General features: G+C 45.3%; 1 protein-coding gene across 1 annotated transcript in view; it reads left to right on the top strand.

The window, feature by feature from the left end:
- The window catches only part of cspg4 (chondroitin sulfate proteoglycan 4), a 47,235-nt gene that overhangs the window by 8,019 nt on the left and 16,333 nt on the right, over positions 1–22,883 (top strand). Inside the window, exons 2-3 of the mRNA XM_048972996.1 lie at positions 17,724–17,887; positions 18,868–22,425. Of these exons, the coding sequence (XP_048828953.1) occupies positions 17,724–17,887; positions 18,868–22,425 (3,722 nt within the window). The remainder of the gene's footprint in view (positions 1–17,723; positions 17,888–18,867; positions 22,426–22,883) is intronic.

The following is a 22,883-nucleotide window of genomic DNA, read 5'->3' as shown; positions in this document are numbered from 1 at the left end:
TAACCCTACAGACTATTTACAAGGTAATAAAACTGTTACATACATGCGTGTGCAGAATTGTCCCAAACTTAAAATATCACTCCAGTCAGCTGACTAAAGTTGGCAGCTCGGAACATTTATGTGTTGGTATCTGGCCCGCGTGGTAATGGGCAGCGGGGGAGGGGGGTGGTCTTTGGTACACGCGACTGTACACGGAGCGTCCCGCTACCGGGCACGTCCAACGCCAAAGGGCCGCCCCTGTGGCAGGCAGACTCGGATGACTAAGCGGGTAAAAATAAACAGAAATACACTGTCAGCAAGCAAGGCCCAGAGCCCTGGAGACCAAGCCAACGCCCTTGTCACAGAGCCAGTAACGGGCCTTGAGAAATGAGGCTGCCTGACTGGCTTCTGGAAGGATCTCTGCCGCAAAGTGTGATTTCATTTATAAACCGCCTCTCTTTCCTTTCGCCTTCTCCTCTTTTAGACGTTGACGATTTCTTTCCAGCTGTACTGATGCCGGATTGGTGGGGTCCGGCGTCGGTGGGGCAGCGGAAACTTGTGTTTTTTCTTGCCTTTTTTTTAGTCCATACAAAGACTCTTTCTCTAGCTATTCCCCAAAAAATAGTTTGTTGATGTGAGCCCCTTATGCCGCCCCGCCCCCCAAGCGGGACCACCTGCAGCTCTGTATCCCACCAGTCCGTGAAGAGAGAAGTCATGGCCACAGTGGTCTAGGCAGAACGGTGGCACAGCCCAGCGGGAAAGCGCTCCATCCCACTCAGAAGCATGGAAAATAGGCTTAAAGTTCATGGTGTCCTCCTAACAAGCTACTGGTAGATGAGGTATAAGGGAACATGGTCATCCAGAGTAGCTCTCTCCTGGTAGTCAGACTCAGTCTCGGTCTGTCATTAGCCAAGATTTATACGTTTCAGAGTCACCGCGTTGTCGCTGAGGTCTCCATGCACCCTGCTGCATGCCATGTACGTGTAATTAAAGCATGTCTCAATGCTCAGCCCAAGCCTGTCAACCAGCAGTTCTACACGGGTGATTTTATGTTCCCAGCAAGAAGAGCAAAATAAATGGGTAGCACAATGGTCAGGGGGACTGTCTTCGCTGGTGCTAACGCGAAAGTGAATTCTCACTAAATCACGTACACTTTCTGTACAAGACAACTCATTACCTCTAACAATAGCCTCTCTATTACGATATACTGCTGATTAAAAACAGGCAGTTTTCATTGCTCCCATCAGGACTAATTTCTTTCAGCTCAGATGCATATTGCGTGAGTCTCACTTGACTGTGGTCCAGTCTGTGAAGAAGATGCATTCCTACCGTTTCATCAGGCTGTTTAAGCTCAACTGCGGCCTGTTATGGAATTGAATGTGTTCACTGGAGTTAGCGATGCACGACAAAAACAGAGTTGGCTTCATAATACATGGACCAGCTTACAGATTAAAACACAAAACAGACCTGAAAAAATATGCATATATTTTATATTGCAAGGTTCTTGCGAGCCACTTGCGCATTTGTATATTGAGCTGGGATTCATGCCAAGTGTTATGGCTGATCATCCTGTCATTGAGGGGAGGAGTAACCTTTCACATTGGGGGCGAATAACCTAGCTTGCTTTTCTCTAACGCCTCCCGAGAGCAATACCCCCCCCCCGTCTGTGGAAATGCACAGCCATTGCTCTCAGGATCTCCAGAACATCTGCTCCAAAATTACCAAAGGCACACCTCACTGTTCACCTTCACCAGTTCAGGATCCTGGATCCTTGAAGAACTCAACTGAGTGCTCAGGTCCTGCAAAGATTTTACTTCGTGTTAAGCTGACACGGGAAACCGCAGGTGTATGGCCACATTCTTGTTCTACAACTTGAACAGTCATATAAAATTTATTTTTTTTTAATTTTGTGTCCTTACACACCATGAATTTACACAGATATTCACGTTCCAGCACCATTTCAGAGGAATACAGACCAATCTCAGCAGATCAAAAGGAGTGTAGAAAGGAAGGACAGAGTGCTGTTGTTGCAAATGCACAAGGCCCCGCCTCTTTTCTGAATGAAACATCGACATCATCTATGAACATTACTCAGACTGTTGCTTTTCCTATCTGTTGGTCAATTGATGCACACCACTCTCACTCTACTCCCAAGAACTGAAACCACCAGCCTTGCAAAGATGGGTAAAAGGTGGAGACCACATGGTTGTTTACAGCTAATTCTGTATCACAATTGGGGTGGCCCCAAAAGCAAATGAAGTCATAATCTTGGTGGAACATTCCAAGATTTGTCTGGTTTTAGTGGTTGGAATAGGAGGTTTACACTGGTCCATTAATATGTAAACATGCCTGCCATCTAGTGGTACCAATCAGCAGTTCAACATAAGCAAGGTAATTGTCATGCTGTCGTTTAAACTCAAGGATTGGTCACCTCAGGAATGAGCGATTGCAGTATTGACATCACATTAGCAGTAACAATGTCCTGTATAGTAAACAGTAGGCTCAAGGAATCTCCTGCCACTGTGAATATATTGTTCTGTGTTAATTCTCCTACTTTGAAATGCAAACCTCACCTGCGTTTTTTTTGTTGTTGTAACTTTATGCTTTAGATTCTATTAAAGACGGCGTCAGAATTGACCCCTTCTGTTGATTCCACTGAAGTTGCACTTGAGTAAGAGGCTTCACCTCTGCCGCACCTCTCCTCTGGCAATTCTGCCATGAGCCATTCATCAGCTTGTCTGTCTGCAACCTTCCTGCATGGACGCCTCAGTATGAAGCAGAGAGCTGGGCTCTGTCAGCCTCTCCGGCGTCTCTGCGGTCGAATTCCAATGCATGTGTGAAAATGTGGAATAACGGAGCAGACTGGGTGGAGCCGTCGGCAAAGGACGCTATCCTAATAAAGCAAACGGCGACGGCAGGAATGTTTGGCTATCGCATGAACGTGCTGCCGGTTACTTTTAAGGGCAAAAAGGAAAGCCTGCTCGAGCCGGTTTACATTCTGCCTGGCCGCAAGTCACCCTCGATCGCTGTTCTTAGGCTCTGGCGGCTTGTTCCTGGCGGCTCTTAGCAACTTCCTAAAACGCTCCGCTAAAGAAAGCAGGTTCTTCTAGGGCTGGTCCACCCAGCACCACCTGCTGCCCAATGAAGGGTGAAAGAGAAGAGCCCTGCTTCTCTCCTATCTATAGCTGTAATAACACATAAACACTTATTTGACACTTTTAAACAGCTTTATTAGCTTGATAGCTATTCGGTTGACTAGCGAGCCAGCTGGGCTTGGACCCCGAGGCTTTTTCTCCCGCAGCTACATGAGGAGTGTTGCATTTCCTTTCTTCTGTCTGCTGGCTGTCCTTCCTTGCTGTCTTTTGGGGAAAAGCCGTGTAGCGTTTACTGCTGTTGAGTCCATCTGCTGTGCAGTTTCTGCTGCCTGATCTTTCTGGGAGAGTTACTACATAGGTACTTAAAAATAAACTGAAATATTATTATCATAACCCTAATGAGAACAAGCAGCCTGAAGGTGATTGGATGGATGGATGGATGGATGGATGGATGGATGGATGGATGGATGGATGGATGGATGCCAAAGCTGAGGATTTACACTATTCTGATTTATGGTGTTTGCTGTGAGGTTGAGATGTGAGTGTGTTCCATCCTTCATGGGCACTGTCACTCACGTCTGACATTACATAAGGATACTTTAGCGTGGCTGAGGTGGGCTGTGGTGCATGCTGGGAAAAGCCGCAAATCTTTTTCTTCTCCCTGCATGCAAATTATTACATTATTTTTTTGGGTATGATTTTATTGTATTAGCCTAAGGTTGTTTTTTCCCCAAAGCTGAACATCTTGTCAATACTTTGGCTATCAAATACTATACATAATACATTCAGATGTGCCTTTTTAAAAAACACAGTACATTCTATGACTGTGTAACATAGCGTGTAATAAAGGGAAGGAATCGCTTCTGCAATGATCCATGAATCAATTCTGTGACATTTATTGATCAGAGGTGATCCATGGATTTCAGAAAGCTACTCAATGATGAATCAGTCTTAGAATTATTTCCATTCCTCGTAGTTAATGCCCTGCATAAAGGCAGTAAATGTTTCAGTCAAACTCCATACCCGTGATTATGACTCACAGTACTGACTCATCCCAGGCCACGTCTCCAGGAGTTATTCTGCCCGTGACTCAGACAGACTCACTACCTGTATCAGACTGCCTGAGCACGTGAAGGTTAACATTCCTGTTCTCCCCTCTGTTAGATGCAGACAAACTCTCAGTCTTAAAGTGTGCTTGATCTTTTGAATCCTCATTCAGCACGGGGGGGGGGGGGGGGGGGGGGTCTTACATGTAACTTTGAATGATTGTAAACCCTGTCCATCCATCTTCCAACTGGTTATCCTGGTTATGATTATTTGACTTTCTGGGATTGGGGCATGAGGTTTCAAATAACTTGATTTCACAAAGAACAAAGAACTTCCTCCCGCTGTTAATAAAACACGAGGAACACACACACACACACTAAGGGCAAGATAAAGATGCCAGTTGGCCTAAGCATGTGTTAGATTGCTGGAGGAAGAATATAACACACAAGAACAGCACATACACAGAACAGGCAAGGGTGTGTAAAGCCACACATTTTATCTCTGCCTCTGTGCCCTTCGGTGAGGCATTTTATAGCCAAGTCTCTGCCTCTGTGCCCTTGGGGGAGGCATTTTATACCCAAGTCTCTGCCTCTGTGCCCTTGGGGGAGGCATTTTATACCCAAGTCTCTGCCTCTGTGCCCTTGGGGGAGGCATTTTATACCCAAGTCTCTGCCTCTGTGCCCTTGGGTGAGGCATTTTATACCCAAGTCTCTGCCTCTGTGCCCTTGGGCGAGGCATTTTATACCCAAGTCTCTGCCTCTGTGCCCTTGGGTGAGGCATTTTATACCCAAGTCTCTGCCTCTGTGCCCTTGGGTGAGGCATTTTATACCCAAGTCTCTGCCTCTGTGCCCTTGGGGGAGGCATTTTATACCCAAGTCTCTGCCTCTGTGCCCTTGGGGGAGGCATTTTATACCCAAGTCTCTGCCTCTGTGCCCTTGGGTGAGGCATTTTATACCCAAGTCTCTGCTTCTGTGCCCTTGGGCGAGGCATTTTATACCCAAGTCTCTGCTTCTGTGCCCTTGGGTGAGGCATTTTATACCCAAGTCTCTGCCTCTGTGCCCTTGGGGGAGGCATTTTATACCCAAGTCTCTGCCTCTGTGCCCTTGGGGGAGGCATTTTATACCCAAGTCTCTGCCTCTGTGCCCTTGGGCGAGGCATTTTATACCCAAGTCTCTGCCTCTGTGCCCTTGGGCGAGGCATTTTATACCCAAGTCTCTGCCTCTGTGCCCTTGGGGGAGGCATTTTATAGCCAAGTCTCTGCCTCTGTGCCCTTGGGGGAGGCATTTTATAGCCAAGTCTCTGCCTCTGTGCCCTTGGGCGAGGCATTTTATACCCAAGTCTCTGCCTCTGTGCCCTTGGGTGAGGCATTTTATACCCAAGTCTCTGCCTCTGTGCCCTTGGGTGAGGCATTTTATACCCAAGTCTCTGCTGTTGTTGATGAACTCTGCACATGTAACAGTGCATGTAATAAACAGCAGCGTTGTGTAATAAATACCATAACTCACAATCCCAAATCCTGTCAAAAATGTTTGCGCCATTCCTTCGGGTGGTGACTTTAATTTACTGCTTCTGAAAATTCAATTTAAAATGAGACAGTCTGTCTAAGGGTGCATATTCCCAGAGAAATCCACCAGTATCCAACCAGCTACAAACAGTAATTGTAACTCGGACAGAGTCTAGCCGCCCATCCATTTTCTATAACTATAGGGTCACTGTCAGTCAGTCAGTCAGAGCAGGCCTGGATGGAATCAGACCTGGCCTCGAGCTGTGAGAATTGGAGGTGTTTTTCTTCGATTTCATTCCCTATTCCCCTCAGCATCTGTATGTTTGCAATCCTCCCCCCGGATGTCTGCATTACGGTCCCACTCTCACAGAACACGCATTCGTCACAGGATAACAGTGTCAGTACCGTTCAGGCAAACTGCGTGGAAAATCCCACACCACTCCCTCGCAGGCCGAAGGAATGTGTGCATGAATCTCAAGGGGCAGAACATCTGAGCTGTGTGAAGCCGCAAACACAGATGTGTGCTGCTCTCCTGCATGTGTTGGATTCATCTGTGGGCTGGGCGTTTATTGTCTCTGCCATGCCGTTTCTCAAAACCAGCTCATTTTCTTTCAACAACCTTATAAAAGCTAAAGATTTTTTTTTTCAATAAAACCAGGTACTAAGTTAAGAAGTCCTGCAGAATATCATTCCAAGCTGATTCTCCATCACATTCCAAGCTCAGTCCATCAAGAGGAACTGGCTGGTGTTCTTTGTGTTGTCAGAATTATTGGGGTTTGCGGACCAGTTGGGTAATAAAATGTTAAGAAAGTCATGCGAGATCACAGATAAAATTCAGGGATCTGCCCCTTTACCATTTGCTGGATTTTCCCAGCTCTGAGACTGATCCTGAGTTTGAATGAATGAATGTTACACACCTTTGGATCACTGAATAGACAAGGAGCCTAATTCAGGTATGACGTAAGTGCAGCTGGACCTTGGAGTATTTAAGGAAAGATGAGAGCAGTCGCCTAACCAAGTTCATAGACCTGTTTGTAAAGGCTGGATGGTCAAACTGTGTCAAGTTCTGACGGAGGGTTAACATTAAGAAAAGGAACATAGTTGTAGGCTATAAGGAGGAATGTGAGCATTATCGAGGTCGCAAAGTACCCACCAGTCATTAGAAACAGGCTTTTCTCTGGGGGATACTTTAGGGAAGAACATACTAAACGGTGGTGAAGATGCAGGCCTGCTCTCATACGGAGTTGGGACAATACACCACCATCCAAAGAAGTAACATGAACGTGAATGTTTTATCAGAGTCTCATCTGAGCTGCAGATTCCACATTTTCTGTTCACTCCAAGTTCATTTTCGGTTCATTTGTTTTACTTATGGGATACAGATGGAACAGGGTGGGGCTACCAACAGTAGCCCAACTACTGGAGCTTGCTCAATTTTGGTCATCCTGGCCAAGTAGCTGGAAAATGCAATAGAGTCCAGCTGCAGAGCTCCACAGTGCCGTGATTCACAGCCAACCAGATTGTGTATTTATGTCACATGATTTGAAAGATAAACAATTTTATCCAATTCTGGAGCTGCGCTGAAAAGCCAATTGATTTATGCCATCGTAGAGTGACTTTGATTATTTAGAAAAGTGCTATATAAAATAATTATAAATAAAAATAAATTATGTAGCATGAATTTATCTAACATGGTTGAAGTTTAAAATATGAGTGCTTTGTCGAACAATGAACAGTATTAAAAAGCGAGAGAAAAAATTAAGCAGTTTCAAAGTTAGTGTCTTTTCAAAACTTAATTGTGACTTCTAGCGGGGACCACCCTAATAAGGCGGTATCCAAAACAAGTACACAGGAAGGATTAGGGCAAGAGCTTAAAAGTATTTATTGGGGTTTTTTTAACAATCACAACAACAAAAAAAATGGGGAGTTAAATAACTCCCGATGACCCGGTTGGTGTTTTCACTGGTGGAGTATATCCCTCAATAGGTAGTCCGAACCCTCAGCCGGTTCCACTGTGCAGCCAGAGATATCCTTACATCAGGCTGGGACACTATTGTTCTATTATCACCCCTGGTCTAAGCAAATAAAAATACCATGCACTCAAAACAAAAGAAATAGTCCTCAATACAAGCAAAATAAAAACCAGAAACACAAACAGCGCACAGCAAATCGACTCAGATACACACACTGGGGTCACCGGAGCACTGGCCAAATGTCCCAACTAATAAGCCCAGGGAAAGCCTGCTAGAGGGTACTGAAAGGATCGCCAGATACAGTCAACGGTATCAGCAGAGTTATACATGCTTAAATTGCGCACATATATTCTACCTTTGTAATTTAAGTTGCACCCTATTTGTGGGGAAGAGAAACAGTGGCTACTACTCTCCCAAATGTTGCCGTGTCCTCCAGAGAAACCGAACTCACAAAAGCGGATTGTCTTTTATGTACTTGTATTTGCGAACGATCTTATTCGGGATGTACAACTTCTCCCACTATCAATGCACCAGAACTTCACGATGAGCGCTCCACATTATCTATTGGAATACTACACACCGCGAAAATTTAAATGCCGCTCTCCCTCCTGTCAATAAACCTTCAACGAGACAAAACAGTACTTCTGTTCGAATCGCGAGACTATACGGGTATAAATATGGTGGGATACAGCGCCCTAATGTCAGCATAAAAGTCTTCTCGGGGTATCAAAATAAAAGTCCCCTTTCCGCTATGTTGTAGCTTCTCGTACCGGTTACATAATGCAAATGTCATCTAACGTTATCGTAAGGTTAGTTTAGGGTTAATGTTAGGGTTAGGATTTGAAAAAACAAAGACTTGTTTTCAAGTATTTTTTGTTGCTTCTTACGTGTGGTTCTGTATTCTTGATGGTAACGGTAGCACAGTTTTTAAAAATATCATCTTTATAGATTATTTTTCTGATGGAACAAAAATTGTATGCTTTATAACGGAATACTTCTGGCAGGTTTTGTTTAGACAGTATTTTCCATTTTTGAATGAATTTTTCATCAATGACGTGGCGTGAACGATGAAAGTGGGGGGCTCATCAACACTGAGAACCATGCAATATTGTGAAATTTCTTTGGTTCCTCCATTAGAGCTGCGAATTGTGGAGCTGTGAAGCTCTGCAACTGGAACCCTCACAGAAAATTACTTGCAGGTCCCTGGGGTGGGGTGGGGGGGGGTACAGTGAAGAGAAGTCTCCCCAAGGCAGGGCCCCAGACTGGGCCTTTGTCTATTTGTAGCAGAGACTCATCAGGAAGCCTGAACCCAGCTGCCACACCGTTTATAAGCAACATTCCTGGGTTTCACGTCCAGAGGCTCGAGGCATAAAGCATCATCAGCGATACGATCTAAGCTCCCTCTCGCATGCCACCTCGTGCTAGCGCGTGCCACCACAACGATCAGTTTTCGGCCTGCTTCATAAACTGCACGCCCATTTACCGTCATAAAGGGCCTGCTGTGTTCTCTCAAGGCACCAGAGATGCCGATAAAATGCTGACTGAATCATGTTGTTTAACGGGAAAAACTGGTAACACTTTGCATTAGCTGCACCTTCATAATGCCTTTATGATGCATTCATAGGATATTCACTGAACTTTCATAATGCATTCATAGAACATTCATACAAGGGCGTCACTGTGTTTTCAATATTGGGGGGACAGGGACAAATCGGCTGTACTTGTATCTTAGGTAGCTGAGAAGATTCATGGTGTCACCAGCCACCCTCACCACGGCCTGGTTTGGTAACTGCTCTGCACGTTCAGCTGAACTCAAGGCTGATCTGCCTTCTCTGCAAGATATTTATCTCAGACGATGCAGGAACTGAGCTGCCAAATTCAACAGGGACACAAACCACCCAAACAACCACCTCCCTGCCAGGCTGAGGTCTGGAAAGTGCTTCTGCTGAACTGAGAGGCTCAGAAGGAGCTTCTGACATCAGGCCATCACGTTATGTAACACTTAACACTTATAATTTAACTCTCACTCCTTATCCATGCACCAAACACATTTATTTGAACTATTTTGCACATTTCTGGTTTTTCACACTTTTTTAACTTTCTGTTCTTCATTTATTACTTTACAGGTTATTATATTGTTACTTTTTATGTCTTTATTGCTCACTGTTTTTACTGGGGTAGAGTTGACTACTGTTCATTTCACCTTAAGTTATATTCTGACTGCATACCTTGCGTGTGACAAATCAAACCTCAAACCTTTGAATCGCTGAATCCTTCAACTTGCTGCTGTTTTTCCCATTTGAGAACCATCATTACATTTATTAATCACCACACACAGCACTCAGTTTCTTCGAAGCCGTTCAGTTGATATTATATTATTTTTCGCTTTCTCTGGTGTAATTCCCAAGCTTCCGCTTAAATCATTAATGCCACGGGCATCCAGGAGGGGGCGATGGGTGGGGCACGGAGTCCTGTGTTGAGTACCGGGCTTGTGCCCTCTTCATTATTTTACAGCTGGATCCTCAGGGAGGCTCTTTAATCGGGGAGGTGTGGGTAGCTTGGTGCATAAACGTTCATGGTCAAATTCCCTGACCTCTTAGGTCACATGACCCTCCCGCAGCGTCGGCCCTGTTTTCATATCGCTCGTGCTGTCCGGCTGACATCACTCCCTAAGCGCGTTTTCGCTCCGACGATCAATATCAAGCTGAAAGACTTGAACCGCTCAGTTCAGCCCCCCTCTCACATTCTGCAGAATAACATCAAAGTCATTTACAGTCTTTCATGAACTCCCCCCCCCCACCCCATTCCCTTGCTGCGCAGATATAAGTGAGGAACACCAGGGTTAATGCTGGGTTCACATGCACACATGACTCACACTAATTCTCCAAGCCCCTTCAAGCAACAGATTTAACATGAGATTTATTTCCCTTTAAAGAAAAATAATAGAAACTGTTGGCCATATGATACTTACTGAGAAAGCACTGTAGGTGGGCCCACAGTGATTTAGGAAAAGTGTGACATATTTATGGGCTATTTACAGCTGTGAAAATAACCCACTTGCTCACATGCTGATCTCCATGTTTCCCACCCATGAGACAGCCTACGGTTTTAATTAATCAAATGATAAAATGTGACGATATGTGATAGCTCCCCCTGGAGGCCATTACAAAGAGCCATGGCAAGCTGGCAAGGTTGAAAGTATCAGAAATACAATTCAGGCTGGGTCTTTCTACCCAGGGTGATGGATTGGGGTTCAGTTACTCTTTGCCTTAGCATGCGAACGACTGAGGACAGCATCGTGTATAAGTAGTCATTAGGCTACAACCTCTCATTTCTTGAAGGAGTGTCTGTTGTAGCTCAACACAGGGCCGAACATGCGGAGGACAGTGATTGGTTCCCTTCGGAAAATGGAGAGCACTCATTCCCCTTAGAGGCCAAGATCTCTCCAGTTTAACTTTGCAAGGTCCCGTTGGGTCATAGTGGATTTCTTCGCAGGGGCCACGTTATGGAAACGTCATACGAAGGCCAGATATTTAATATTTTTCTTCCATTCGAAAAATCTCTCAGGAAGCTGAAAGGGCAGCTTTTATTACAGATGAGTGACAACATATTTCTGTTCTTCAGCAATCCTGGACCCAGTCTTCAGAATCGGTCCAAGATGTTTGCAAAGGTATCTCTCTGGTGGGAATTCTTCTAAAGTGCTGTCGCTCAGCGTGTACATATAAGCACAGCTCTGTATGTGTGTGTGTGTTGTGTGCTGGAACGTTTAACAGACTTGGGAAATGCTTTTTTTAAGACTGAGGGTTAAAGGCAAACCTCACAGTTTTGCAGTTGTAGATATTAGGTGATTTGTCTGTAAAAAGAGTCCTACACTTTTCCCATGATTTTATAATAATATAATTTTCAATCCATTGCCTATGCTTACATTTTGCATGTGTGCGAGAGGGTATACTTATCCTTATGGGGACACAATGTCCCCATAACGTGATCTGTTTTTTTCCCCCATGGGGACCGGTTTCCGGTTTATCATCAGTATACAGGCGGAACAGCAAAGTATAGTCAGCATAAGCGAGTACCGGGGCTTTAAGTAAGGCCTCCTTCAAACCCTGAAATGCTTCCTCACACTCCTTGGTCCATTCGATCTTCTGTCTTGACGAGGAGCCAGCACCTTTCAGCAGCCCATGGAGCGTGGCTGCTTTTTTAGCAAACCCCGGTACGAACCAACGGTAGTAACCCATGAACCCCAGGAGGACCTCACTTCCTGTATTGTTCCTGGGAGAGTCCACCCCCGTACTGTCTCCGTCTTCTCGGGGTCCGTGGTCACCCCCTCTCGGCTGACTATATGACCCAGGTAGCGGACGGCCCATTGGAACAGCCGACACTTCTCTGGCTGTAGCTTGAGTCAGTGGGCCTCCAGCCGTGCAAACACTTTCTCCAAATGTCCCAAGTGCCCCCTGAAGTCGGGGGAATACACAATCACATCGTCCATATAAATCAGCAAATAATCATAAACCTGGTCAACCAGACACCGCTGCATCAGTCGCTGGAAGGTTGCCGGCGCGTTGCACAGGCCAAAGGGTATCCGTTCGAACTGGTAAAGGCCCATAGGTGTTGTAAAGGCAGTCTTCTCTTTGTCATCGGGGTGAACCTCCACCTGCCAGTATCCGCTCGCCAGGTCCAGGGTGGAATACCAGGCTGCCCCTTTCAACCCTGTCAATGACTCCTCAATCCGCGGGAGTGGGTAAGCATCCTTATGGGTCACAGCGTTCAAATTCCGGTAATCTACGCAAAACTTCCAGGAGCCATCCTTTTTACGGACCAACACTATCGGGGCAGCCCAGGGGCTGGCACTTTCCGTAATAACTCTCCCCTCGAGCATGGATTTTAACAACTCCCGCAACTCTGGAAATAAACTGGGGGTAACAGGCCGGTAACGTTCCCTCGAGGGAGCCGCCACCCCAGTGGGGATGCAGTGGTACACACATCTGTACAACCATGGTCCTCTTCATCCCGGGCAAACACCCTCTGCCATCGCTCTGCGCCTCCCATACCAGCCGACCCACGGCAGTGAGCTTAGACCTGCGGGAGGAAACAAAGCCAAACAACCCCAGAACAACACCATCCTTGCCGTAACCCAAACGGCTAGCGTCGTACGCCCCGCCGGTTAGGACCTCCCCCTTACTTCCGGGTCCTAAGTGTAATATCCCGTGCTGCTCCTTCGCCTTCCCACTGCTCAAACCTCCCCAGACGCTATGGCTGCACGCTCGCCATCCCTCTATCGATGCCGCGGACCCGTGACTTGTAGCCTGGTACCTCAGCTCACTCACATCCGCCCCGCTACCTCCGCTCCACTTGGGAAAGCACCGCATCGCCCCATGGACACGTCTTTAAAAACAACCGCCATAATCACCTTCCGTCCCCGGGCCGCTCCCTCAACCCTGGATGTGGCCATCTTTAAACCGGGTAAAGTCTGTGTCTCCAGCCCCCCAGTCTATCAAATCCCGCCTCTCAATTGCCACTGGGGGACAGTGCAAGCTCCCCATAGCTTCCGTGGCGCTGCCAAAAGGGAAAAAAAAATAAACATAACCAAACCATAAACCCATAAATACCCCCCCCCCCCCCATCACAGAGGACACGACATTATTAGCATTTTTCCCATAGAAGTGAATGAGCAGGCCCCATAAAGATAGATATACCCTACATGTGCATGTGCATGTGCGTGTGTGTGTGTGTGTACACATGTGCACAGTCTGCACATTTCTGTGTTTGTGAATGAGCAGCTTGAGGTTACTGTCCTCAGTCCAGCCCCTAGAGCAGTTTCTCAAACGTCCTCAGGGAACATGTACTGTCTGCAGGTCCCTGGATTCCCAGATTGGGAAACACTGCCTTAGAGGGCCTCCCCCTCGTGCCTGACCGACCCCCCCCCCCCAGCAGTCCAGACCACTATATTTGTGCACCTACATCCCCTTCATGCCAGCCCTGCTCTGTCCCCAGGTCCACAATGATGTGACGTCAATGTTCCCCTAGCAGTTGTCATAACAAGCTTGGGTTAAGTTAACATTAACCACAGCAGGCCAGATACTCTGTGTGTGAAGCACATGCAGCTCCCTGTTAGCAGACACATCTATTGCTTAAAATGGTCTCTTGATGACTCTCCTACTAACGAGGCATTCAATTACTCTGAATCACATAACGCATGTTTCCCCAAATAGCTCATTTGTCGTAAGCAGTCCGTTGTGTGCCCGGGACGGCCCCGAACGTGCAGAAGTCCCCCATGTCCTGGAAGCTTTATCCCTGCTTCTCTGGATTAATAACAAAAAAACCGACAGCCTTCCCAGGGTTAACAACTACAGGCTGCGCTGCTTTTTACAGCAGTGACCCCTGTAGATGGCTTGTTTTGCAAACCTGTGGTTGGCAGCTACTGTCGCCATGGCAGCAGAGTCACCCGAACCCGCCTGGAAACGTGGTCTGAGATTAAAGGCTGAAATGGAGACGCAGCTGGTAAGACACTGGACAGCGATCAGTCTAATTGAACAGCAACACAGAAGCAGCACCTTAGCTTCTGTACTTTAAGACATAAGTAAGCACCCACGAGCACTGATCTGAGGCCAGTTCCTCAGATACGAAGTATGATCAGCTAGCATGGAAAGCATCCCTAGGAACACGTTATTCCCAAGGCCACCCAGGGAAGCAGAATCCATTGTTAGCCACGTCAAAAGGGGGCACAGAAGCCCTGAGAATGGAACGGAAAATATCTGAAGCCTGGGGATGGGTGCATGGGGGGGGGCAGAATCTATAAAACAAGGGGGAAGTTCATTCTTGCACCAGAGGCAGCATGTTAGTTCTGTGTTCTATAAATATCTCCATGACCCGCCATCTGTACTGGGTCGGATCCAGAACACACTGGTCCCACAATAAGTCAGTGTTTCTTGGGTGTGGCCTGCAGCAAGCAGGACAGGACAGTCTGGGCCAGAGAAGACAGAGAATTAGTACATTCCCAGGTCATGGAGCCTGACCTGAAATGCACAGACAGGCATGTTAATGTGCCCAAGGGTGTGGTGGAGTATTATTATGGCAATAAAGTGTTTTTAGTCCCCAGAAATGTTACATTAGGTCACAAATATGGCTATTTAAAACCATGCAGCTTCAGGCTGTGATTCAGATGCATTTGATGTCCTGTAATTTCTTTACCAACTCAGGGCGTGGACCCGTGTACTAGTTTAAATTACCATAAGACATTTCTCGGGGTGGGGGGGGGGGATTCTGTAGCATATGTAGCATATCAGCGAGGTTTCTAAACTCATTCCACGCTCTTTAGATCTTTAGTGCCTGCACAAAACAGAAAGCCGGATCTGCGATGTCCTGGCTGCTGTTGTCTCTGTGTGTCTTCGTGCATTTTAACCAGGATAAGGTTCCACTTGTGCTTCACATCTCCAGGGCTGAAGGAGGTCTGTGTGGAGTCTATGTGTTATATGAGTGTCTTTTGGCTAGTGTCCACACGTTCACATGTAGTCAGGCTAATGGGTGTCACTAAACTGCCCGAGGTTCGTGTCCTGTGATGGACTACTGTCTGGGGGGGGCTCCTGCCTGGTAACTTATGCTGGAAGACGGATGGGTACATTTCGTCCACTGTACAGCTTGCCAGTATACAAGACCCCACCCTACACTGGCCTTATCTGTACAATCGTGACCCATGTAGGTAGACTGTTATGCAAACAACCACCAGAACAACAGCCTGCATCTGATTGGGTAACCTCACACTGGGCGTGGTCACATGGGCCTCAGGCTGTACAAGGGAGGGGTCTGGTTTGCATGGGCACCACACCTACATTTCAACTGCTACAGGGCAGACTCCGATCTACCCAAGCTTTGCTCTCACCTCTATATATATGTCTCACAGGAGAGCAAGATGGGATACACGAAAATCAACAAATCCCTAAGTATTTGTACTTAGACATACTTATTCGAATGGCCGAAAAGCATCAGTCATTATTCACTACGCTTATATGTAGCATTTCCCTCACAGTAGATATTTTCGCTCAGAAATGTGAGCTGACTGATCTGTCTCACTCTGGGCCATTCTGCTTAGAGCAAGTGTATTTTTACTATCTGAACCCTTCATAACTCACCACACTGGAAGTTGCTCCCGTTCATTCGGCACAAAGCATTGTGCTTTTGTAGTCAAAGCAGCCGTCAAGCCTTCATTCCAGTGTCGTATTTAGTTAAAGAATAAGGCGGTAAGCATCTTTCTCTACGATCTGGACACGAACTTGCATTCTTTGTTCGCTGACAGGCAGCGCTGCTCTGGGGTTAGTCAAAGCTGACGGTAATTGTCTGGGCCAGCTTTCCTCGGCAGTGCTCATGCTGGAATGGGGTGGGGTCAGACATTAACGCCAGGCCCTGGCGAGGAGAAACCAAACTCGTGTGTGACTGTTGCCCCTGCGAGCATATATTACAGAAGCATGACGTGTTAGCCTAACGTGTTAGCTTTAGATTCTTTATTAAGCTTTCAGGTGCAAATTTTTTTCTCCTCCTTCGGCTAATGGAGCAAAGAACTAATATTTTCTTTCTACTTCCATTCTGGCAGCGATGTGCGGAATTGGTGTCGTCCGGCCGCGACAAAAGTGCAGCCCCTGTATAAAGCCTCCCAAACTTACAGGGGACACTATATTTGCTTCAAATGTTACTCATAACCCTAGGCTTGCTTTAATTGATACTGATGGACTCGTTTAAATTTCTGCCATCTGGATAGAACGTTCAGGGTGATCATATCCATTCAGTATGCATTTAGTATGCTCCTTAAGGCAGTAACACTCTGGCAATAAACCAACACAGCTAGCTGTTCTTTTCCTGTTTTTCATGGTCTGCACAGTAGCTTCTCCCCCCCACAGTCACCCCTGTGATACCCTGGAGAAATTTCTCAGCCTGAGACAGCTGCCAGCTGGGTCTCCATCAGCTTTTTCTCTGAAGCACGTCACGGTCATTCTGTGATACATCGATTCATGGGTTAGATGCTATCTAAGAAAAGCCCCTATATCACAGCGAAAGGCCAAGTTTGCTTTTGAACTAATGATCATGGTGAAAACTAGTTTTCATGCTGCTGAAGGTCGAACCATGTGTCGAGAAAATCATGAATGGGGTTCCTAAGGTAGACCTGGTTCATGTCATTACCCAAGTTCCAGTCGATGACAACTATCTGCATTTCTATGTCATTGGGCTTTAGACCTGGGACTATGTTATCTGTTAAATGTGACATGAGTCCCTCGCATAACTAGCATTTTTAGACTATGTGGTGATGGTTTATATATGTTGCCATCTCAAGAGCAGCTACAGATTTGCTGAGTTTGTCACTTGTAGCAAACAAACAATCCAATCAGCCCAACAGATCGCATGAGCCCAGCCTGCCTTTGCAGAACACAAGCAGATGTTGTTTGTTAGCCATAACAAATGCTTACCAGATAAGTTGGGTTCAAGTATGGAAAAGGCTAGCTATTGTTATCTCATTATTACGCGATCGATATCTCAGGGCTAATGAGGGAAAATGTATAACAATGGAGATTAATTATTGTAGATAAATATTCTGGGGAAGGAAATCACGGAACCTGTGAGCTGCATACGATAGCATTGCTAGATGATCTTTTTCATTATATTCAACTGTTCCGCCAAGATGTTTAATGTGTGAGTATTCAGTTGTTTCTGCTACATTTTTGTAGCTCCCTGATTCATGACTTTTCTTAGTTTTGCCAAAATATAAAGTGGATTAATTTGCCCTTCAGTGATAGAATTTTAGAATATCTAAATGTGAAATTACTGTGTCAAATTACAATTTAGAAAGCACCCCTGCTAGGTATGCAACACATAAGGATGTAATTGATGCAGATATCTCGTTACAGTAAAACAACATAGTGATCAAATTTACTCTAGTCATTCTGGCTGAAGATGACTTTAAGACCAAAACATCACTTTGTCAAATTGTCAGTAGGAATCTTGCTGTTTTCACTTTGGGTCAAGTACTTAACAAGAGCAGTGATGTAAGTCACATGGAGGAAAGTGGCTTCCAGCATGAGATTTATAGTAGCTGCTGCTCACAGCCATTACATCTGGTGCTATTTTTCGTGTTTACAGTGTCGTACTATGGGAACAGTTTCTGCCGCATCCACGCCGTTCAAGATGTCTCCTCGTTCCAGCTGTCCCTGCAGTTTAAGACCAGCCAACGCAGTGGGCTGCTCCTACTGGCTGGAGGAAACAGGGACTACCTGGCCGTAGAGCTCAAAGAAGGCCGACTGCGGGTGAGAACAATTCTGGCAGACGTGTCACGGTGAAAGGAAGGAAAATGTTATTCTTTTTAAGATCATGCCATTTGTCCAGAGTCACTTTCATTTATGCTGTTGGAGTTATATTCTTTGTGTGGCTGAATTCGTTGACTGAATCAGCAGGGCATTTCCTGAGATCTCAAATTGGTTTCTCTGATTTGCAATTCCAGCTTCCTCTACATTAAAAATTGCTGCCTTCCTAGAATTGCTAGGGATTAACTGTCAAAAAATGAGTGCATCAGGTCGAACATATACTGATGGATATTGTTCCACTGTATGCTTCACGCAGGCCATCCTCTACGTCCTCCAAGGTTCTTTTAAATGACTTGATGGCCTGAGTGCTATGATGAAGTTACTGCCTATTTTGTCTCTGAGAATTATCGTGTACTTGCGCTGCATTACCTGATCTAGGTGTAGCAGCTACCCAATTTTCGGCTTTTCAAGAACTTCAAGCAGACCCCTTTAAACGAAATCAACCAGAGACAAATTACTGACCTTGAGTGCAGGACTGAAATTTCCTTTTGTGCTGCAGCATATGAGAGCTGCCAAAAAACTTTTCAGGTGGGGCCAAAACATCAGGGGGTGAATCGTGATTTGTGTGTATTGTAATGCAATTTTCTTATTCATGAAGCCAGAGAAACGCTCATTAAATATACGGCAATGGCAGCGTCAATGATGAAACAGTGTAAATTGACCCTCTCTCATTTTACAATAAAGTTCCCGCCATTATAATTCCATAATGAAACATCTTTCAGATTATGCACGAGCCTGGATTGGTATCAAATGTGCTGTCATTAAACCCTCCATAAATTGTGCATGATAAACAGAAAACTCATCATTCTGATAGTGTTGGATGAAATTCTTCATGTGGCATGGAGCCAAAAAGATGACAAGTGAACCGAAAGGGTCGCATAAATGAGACATTGGATAATAATCAGATATCTCTCATCCCGTAGGTGCGAATGGACATAGGTTTTGGCGTCATGGCGCTTTTTTCACCTGTTGGGCTACGACTGAACAACTTGGTAGAACACACGGTGAAGGTCACTCTGCAGAAGTCCAGCCTTGACATGGCAATCAACAACTTATACAATGACTCTCTAAGCCTCCCCTTAATAGCTCAGGAAAGCCTTAACATTGACTATGGAGTCTTTTTGGGGGGTGCAGGTAGCATGCGGGCAGTTTACTTGGATGAAACCATCCCGCCTCTACGAGGCTGTATAAGCAATGTGGTCTTCAAGTCCCACAACTTTGACATCTTGAAGTCAGAGCCAACAGAGTGTGAAGAGACCAAGGAAATGTGTTCAAGTGAGTTTGATGCCGAGAGTGGAGAAGCAATCAGTTTCATAAGCCCTGATTCGTTCATATCATTTCCAACATGGACGCTGGCTGACTCCCGGCTACTGGAGTTCCTCATGAAGACCACCATCGAGGATGCACTTTTGATTTTCCACTCTGGCCATCAAGATGACTTTATCGCACTTGGTTTGGTGACCGGCCATCTCAAAGGTCTTGTCGACCGTGGGAGTGGGATGATAGTGTTGAATAACACCAGAGTGCGATTAGATGATGATCAGTGGCATCGTATACAGGTTGAGATTAACCAGAACAGGTTTGTTTTGACGGTGGACAGCCATTCTACCGTAGCTTCACTAAGTGGTTCTGAGATTCTGGACCTGACTGAAAACCTGTACGTTGGGGGTGTACCAGGGAAGATGAAGGAAGTGTTTCGAAACAGTGGACTGTTCCCTCGCATGGAAGAAGAGATCACGTCAGAGTCCTTTATCGGATGTTTGGGGGAAATAAAAACAAACGATAGAGAAAGAACCCTACAACATGCCTTAGTGACCAAGGACATTCATGTTAAATGTGAAGGAGATTACGATTACTCAAGTTCTTATGAAGAGACAGTTACAACAGCTTCTCCCATTAGAATCACACACCCTGATTTCATCCCCAATGAAAGGCACTGTTACCCAGATGACAACACCCCAGAGATTTTTCGTAACATCACAAAGCTCCTTGACGTCACTCCTCTGCTCGTCCCTCAAAGTGGAGAGGTTTTTCTTGACATTCACAATCTCCAGCCTACTTTTGATTTGAACAAAGCTGGAGTCAGACAGTCTCAGATTATCTTCATGCTTCAAAATGATCCTTGGTATGGAATAGTGGATATGAACATCAACAGTAAGAGAGCCAAAAAGTTTACTCTTCTTGATGTGGTCAATAAAAAAATAAAGTATATCCATGACAGCGATGAAAGATATGGAGATTCCATACAGTTGGAAGCTTTTATATACTCTTCTGCTAATCTACCAGAGTGCTTAAAAACTTCCAGAAAGTATGTCCTTCCAGTTAAATTAATACCTGTCAGTGACATACCCCAGCTAAGTAATGAAGTAATCGCCATTGCAAAGTATGGGCGTACCCGCTTGAGTCCTAACCTAATTAAAATCATGGATTCTGATATCCAATGTGAAGAGTTACTTGTCACCATTACATCCAAGACACCCACGGAAGAAGGTTATTTGGAAAATGCAGAGGACCCTGCGAGGAGCATCAGTCAGTTCACATGCAGACATCTCAAAGATGGGGAAATTTACTATGTTCACAAAGGCGGAAATGTACATCGGATAGGCATGCAGATTTCAAATGGACGTTCTACTGGTCCAGTTACTACCCTGAACTTGGAAGTCACACAACCCAGTCTGACCTTGGTCACAAATACTGGCCTCTTACTGTCTCAGGGGGCTTCTTCTCCCATAGGCATTCAGCAGCTATCAGTGTCAGCCATACCGAGATATGGAGATGTTCTGTATAATATAACCCATCCATTGAAGCTGGGGAAGCTGGAAATGTTAACAAGTCATAATGCAATGAAGCAGGTGACGTCATTCCGGCAAGCTGATTTGGAGCAAGGTGTATTGAGATACGTGAGTACTAAGACAGAAGATCAAGGGGAGATAGCTGTGGAACGCATTCAATTTGATGCCCACCTTGGAAAAGTTATTCTGCCAAACAACACATTTTTAGTTAAAATTATGCCATCACAAATAAGGATGGCAAAAATCATTCCACTAGAGATAAAACAGGGACATACAAGGCTTATAAAACACACAGAACTCGAAGCTGTACTGAAAGGGAAAAACATGAAGGCAGAGTCTATGAGATATTTCATTGTAAAGGCCCCAACCATGGGAACTCTACAAATTCACAACAAAGACCTGACTCAGGGGAGCAGTTTCACTCAGCAAGATCTCAGAAATGGTTATTTGAATTACAAAGTAAGGGTCCACAGAGCTGTGGATGTAGAAGATCAGTTTCAATTCCAAGTTTTTGCAGAAGAACAACATTCTCCGGTGTACACCTACCCAATAAAGATCCTGGCTGACCCAGATATTCCAGTCTTAACTAACAAAGAGCTTAGAGTGATGGAGGGTGGCGAGGGAATCCTTAATGATGCCACTCTATGGGTTCAGGCTCAAAACTCAACTGATTTTGTGTACAGGATCACAGAAGATCCCAAGCATGGCCGTATCATCAGAGAGTCTCCCCTTGGGCAAACTAGATTTGAAGGAGCTATTAGGGTGTTTAGCAATGAGGACCTGCATTTTAATAGACTGACATACAAGCATGATGGATCTGAGAGCACTGAGGATCAATTTGCTTTTGCCGTTTTCAAACAAGCAAAGAGAGGCACAACTACTGAACCCCAGGAGAAAGAAGTCTTGAAGGGTGTTGTCAAAATGATCATATTTTCTGTAAATGACCATGTGCCCTATCAGGTGGTCGACAAGATCTTCAGCGTGGTGCGAAACGGTCAGCGCTTGCTGACTACGGACGACATCCAGTTCCAAGATGATGACTCAGACTTCAAAGAGTCTCAACTTCTGTATATGCGTGCAGGAATCCTCTCCGGGAACATTGTATCAGCCGAGGACAGCTCGCAGTCCCTCTTCCGCTTCACCCAGGCTGACCTTAGGGACAAGAAGGTCCTTTTTGTGCACCATGGTGCAGACCGTGAACGGTTCCAGCTGCAAGTGTCTGATGGTCGCCACAAGATCACCGCCCTGCTTCAGCTTCAGGCCAGCGAACCTTATCTCCATGTGGTGAATAACTCTATGGCTGTAATCAACCATGGCAGCACCAAGACCATCAATACAAGTATGCTGAGTGCTGAGTCCAACATGGATATCAGAGATCCCAGTGAGATTGTATATGAGATAACATCACCCCCAAGTGATGGAAGCGTTATTGTCAGTGGAATAGAAGCTTCTGTCTTCACTCAGGAAGACCTGAGAAAAGGTGTTGTGTCATACCAGCATGAAGAACAGAGCTTGAGGTCCAAGGACTCTTTTGCTTTTCATGTCAAGTCTAAAGGCTTGTCTGAGAATGGGACATTCAGGATAAAAATATTTAAGCAGGGTTACTTCTCAGAACCTAAGGTTATAACTAACGAGATAATCTTATGTTACATGGGGGAGCACACTAAAATAAGCGAAGATCATCTAAAGGTATGTTTACACTCATAATCCTTTTCATTCTTTTTCTGGGTGAAATTCAGATGGAAATGTGTTCTGTTCCTTAGCTATTATTGAACTGCATTCAGAATATATTTTAGAGATTTTAGGTAATATAGCAAACTTATAATTACTAAGATAACCTTTGGTTACGACTAGCTCACTACCGCCCTACAATGGATAATTGGTTATGAAAGATGGATTATTAGCTTTCAAAGATATAATAATAATAATTGCTGAGTCCATTGCCCTCTGCTGGAAAAGTGATTATGGAAGATGGATGAAATGAGAAGTAATATTTGCAATTCTAATGAATATTGTTTTAAAATAATGGGATATTACCAGTGAACAGCATATATGACCATAATATACAGTAGGAGCTCACATTTAAGAGCTTTGGCCAACAAAATGAATCTGTACTTTTCACATATGTCCCAGGTCCTGTACCGTGA

Source organism: Brienomyrus brachyistius, chromosome 13, assembly GCF_023856365.1.
Source record: "Brienomyrus brachyistius isolate T26 chromosome 13, BBRACH_0.4, whole genome shotgun sequence".
Classification (NCBI taxonomy): Eukaryota; Metazoa; Chordata; class Actinopteri; order Osteoglossiformes; family Mormyridae; genus Brienomyrus; species Brienomyrus brachyistius.
The sequence above is the reverse complement of the archived record's forward strand: the minus strand, read 5'-3'. Positions and strand labels throughout refer to the sequence as shown.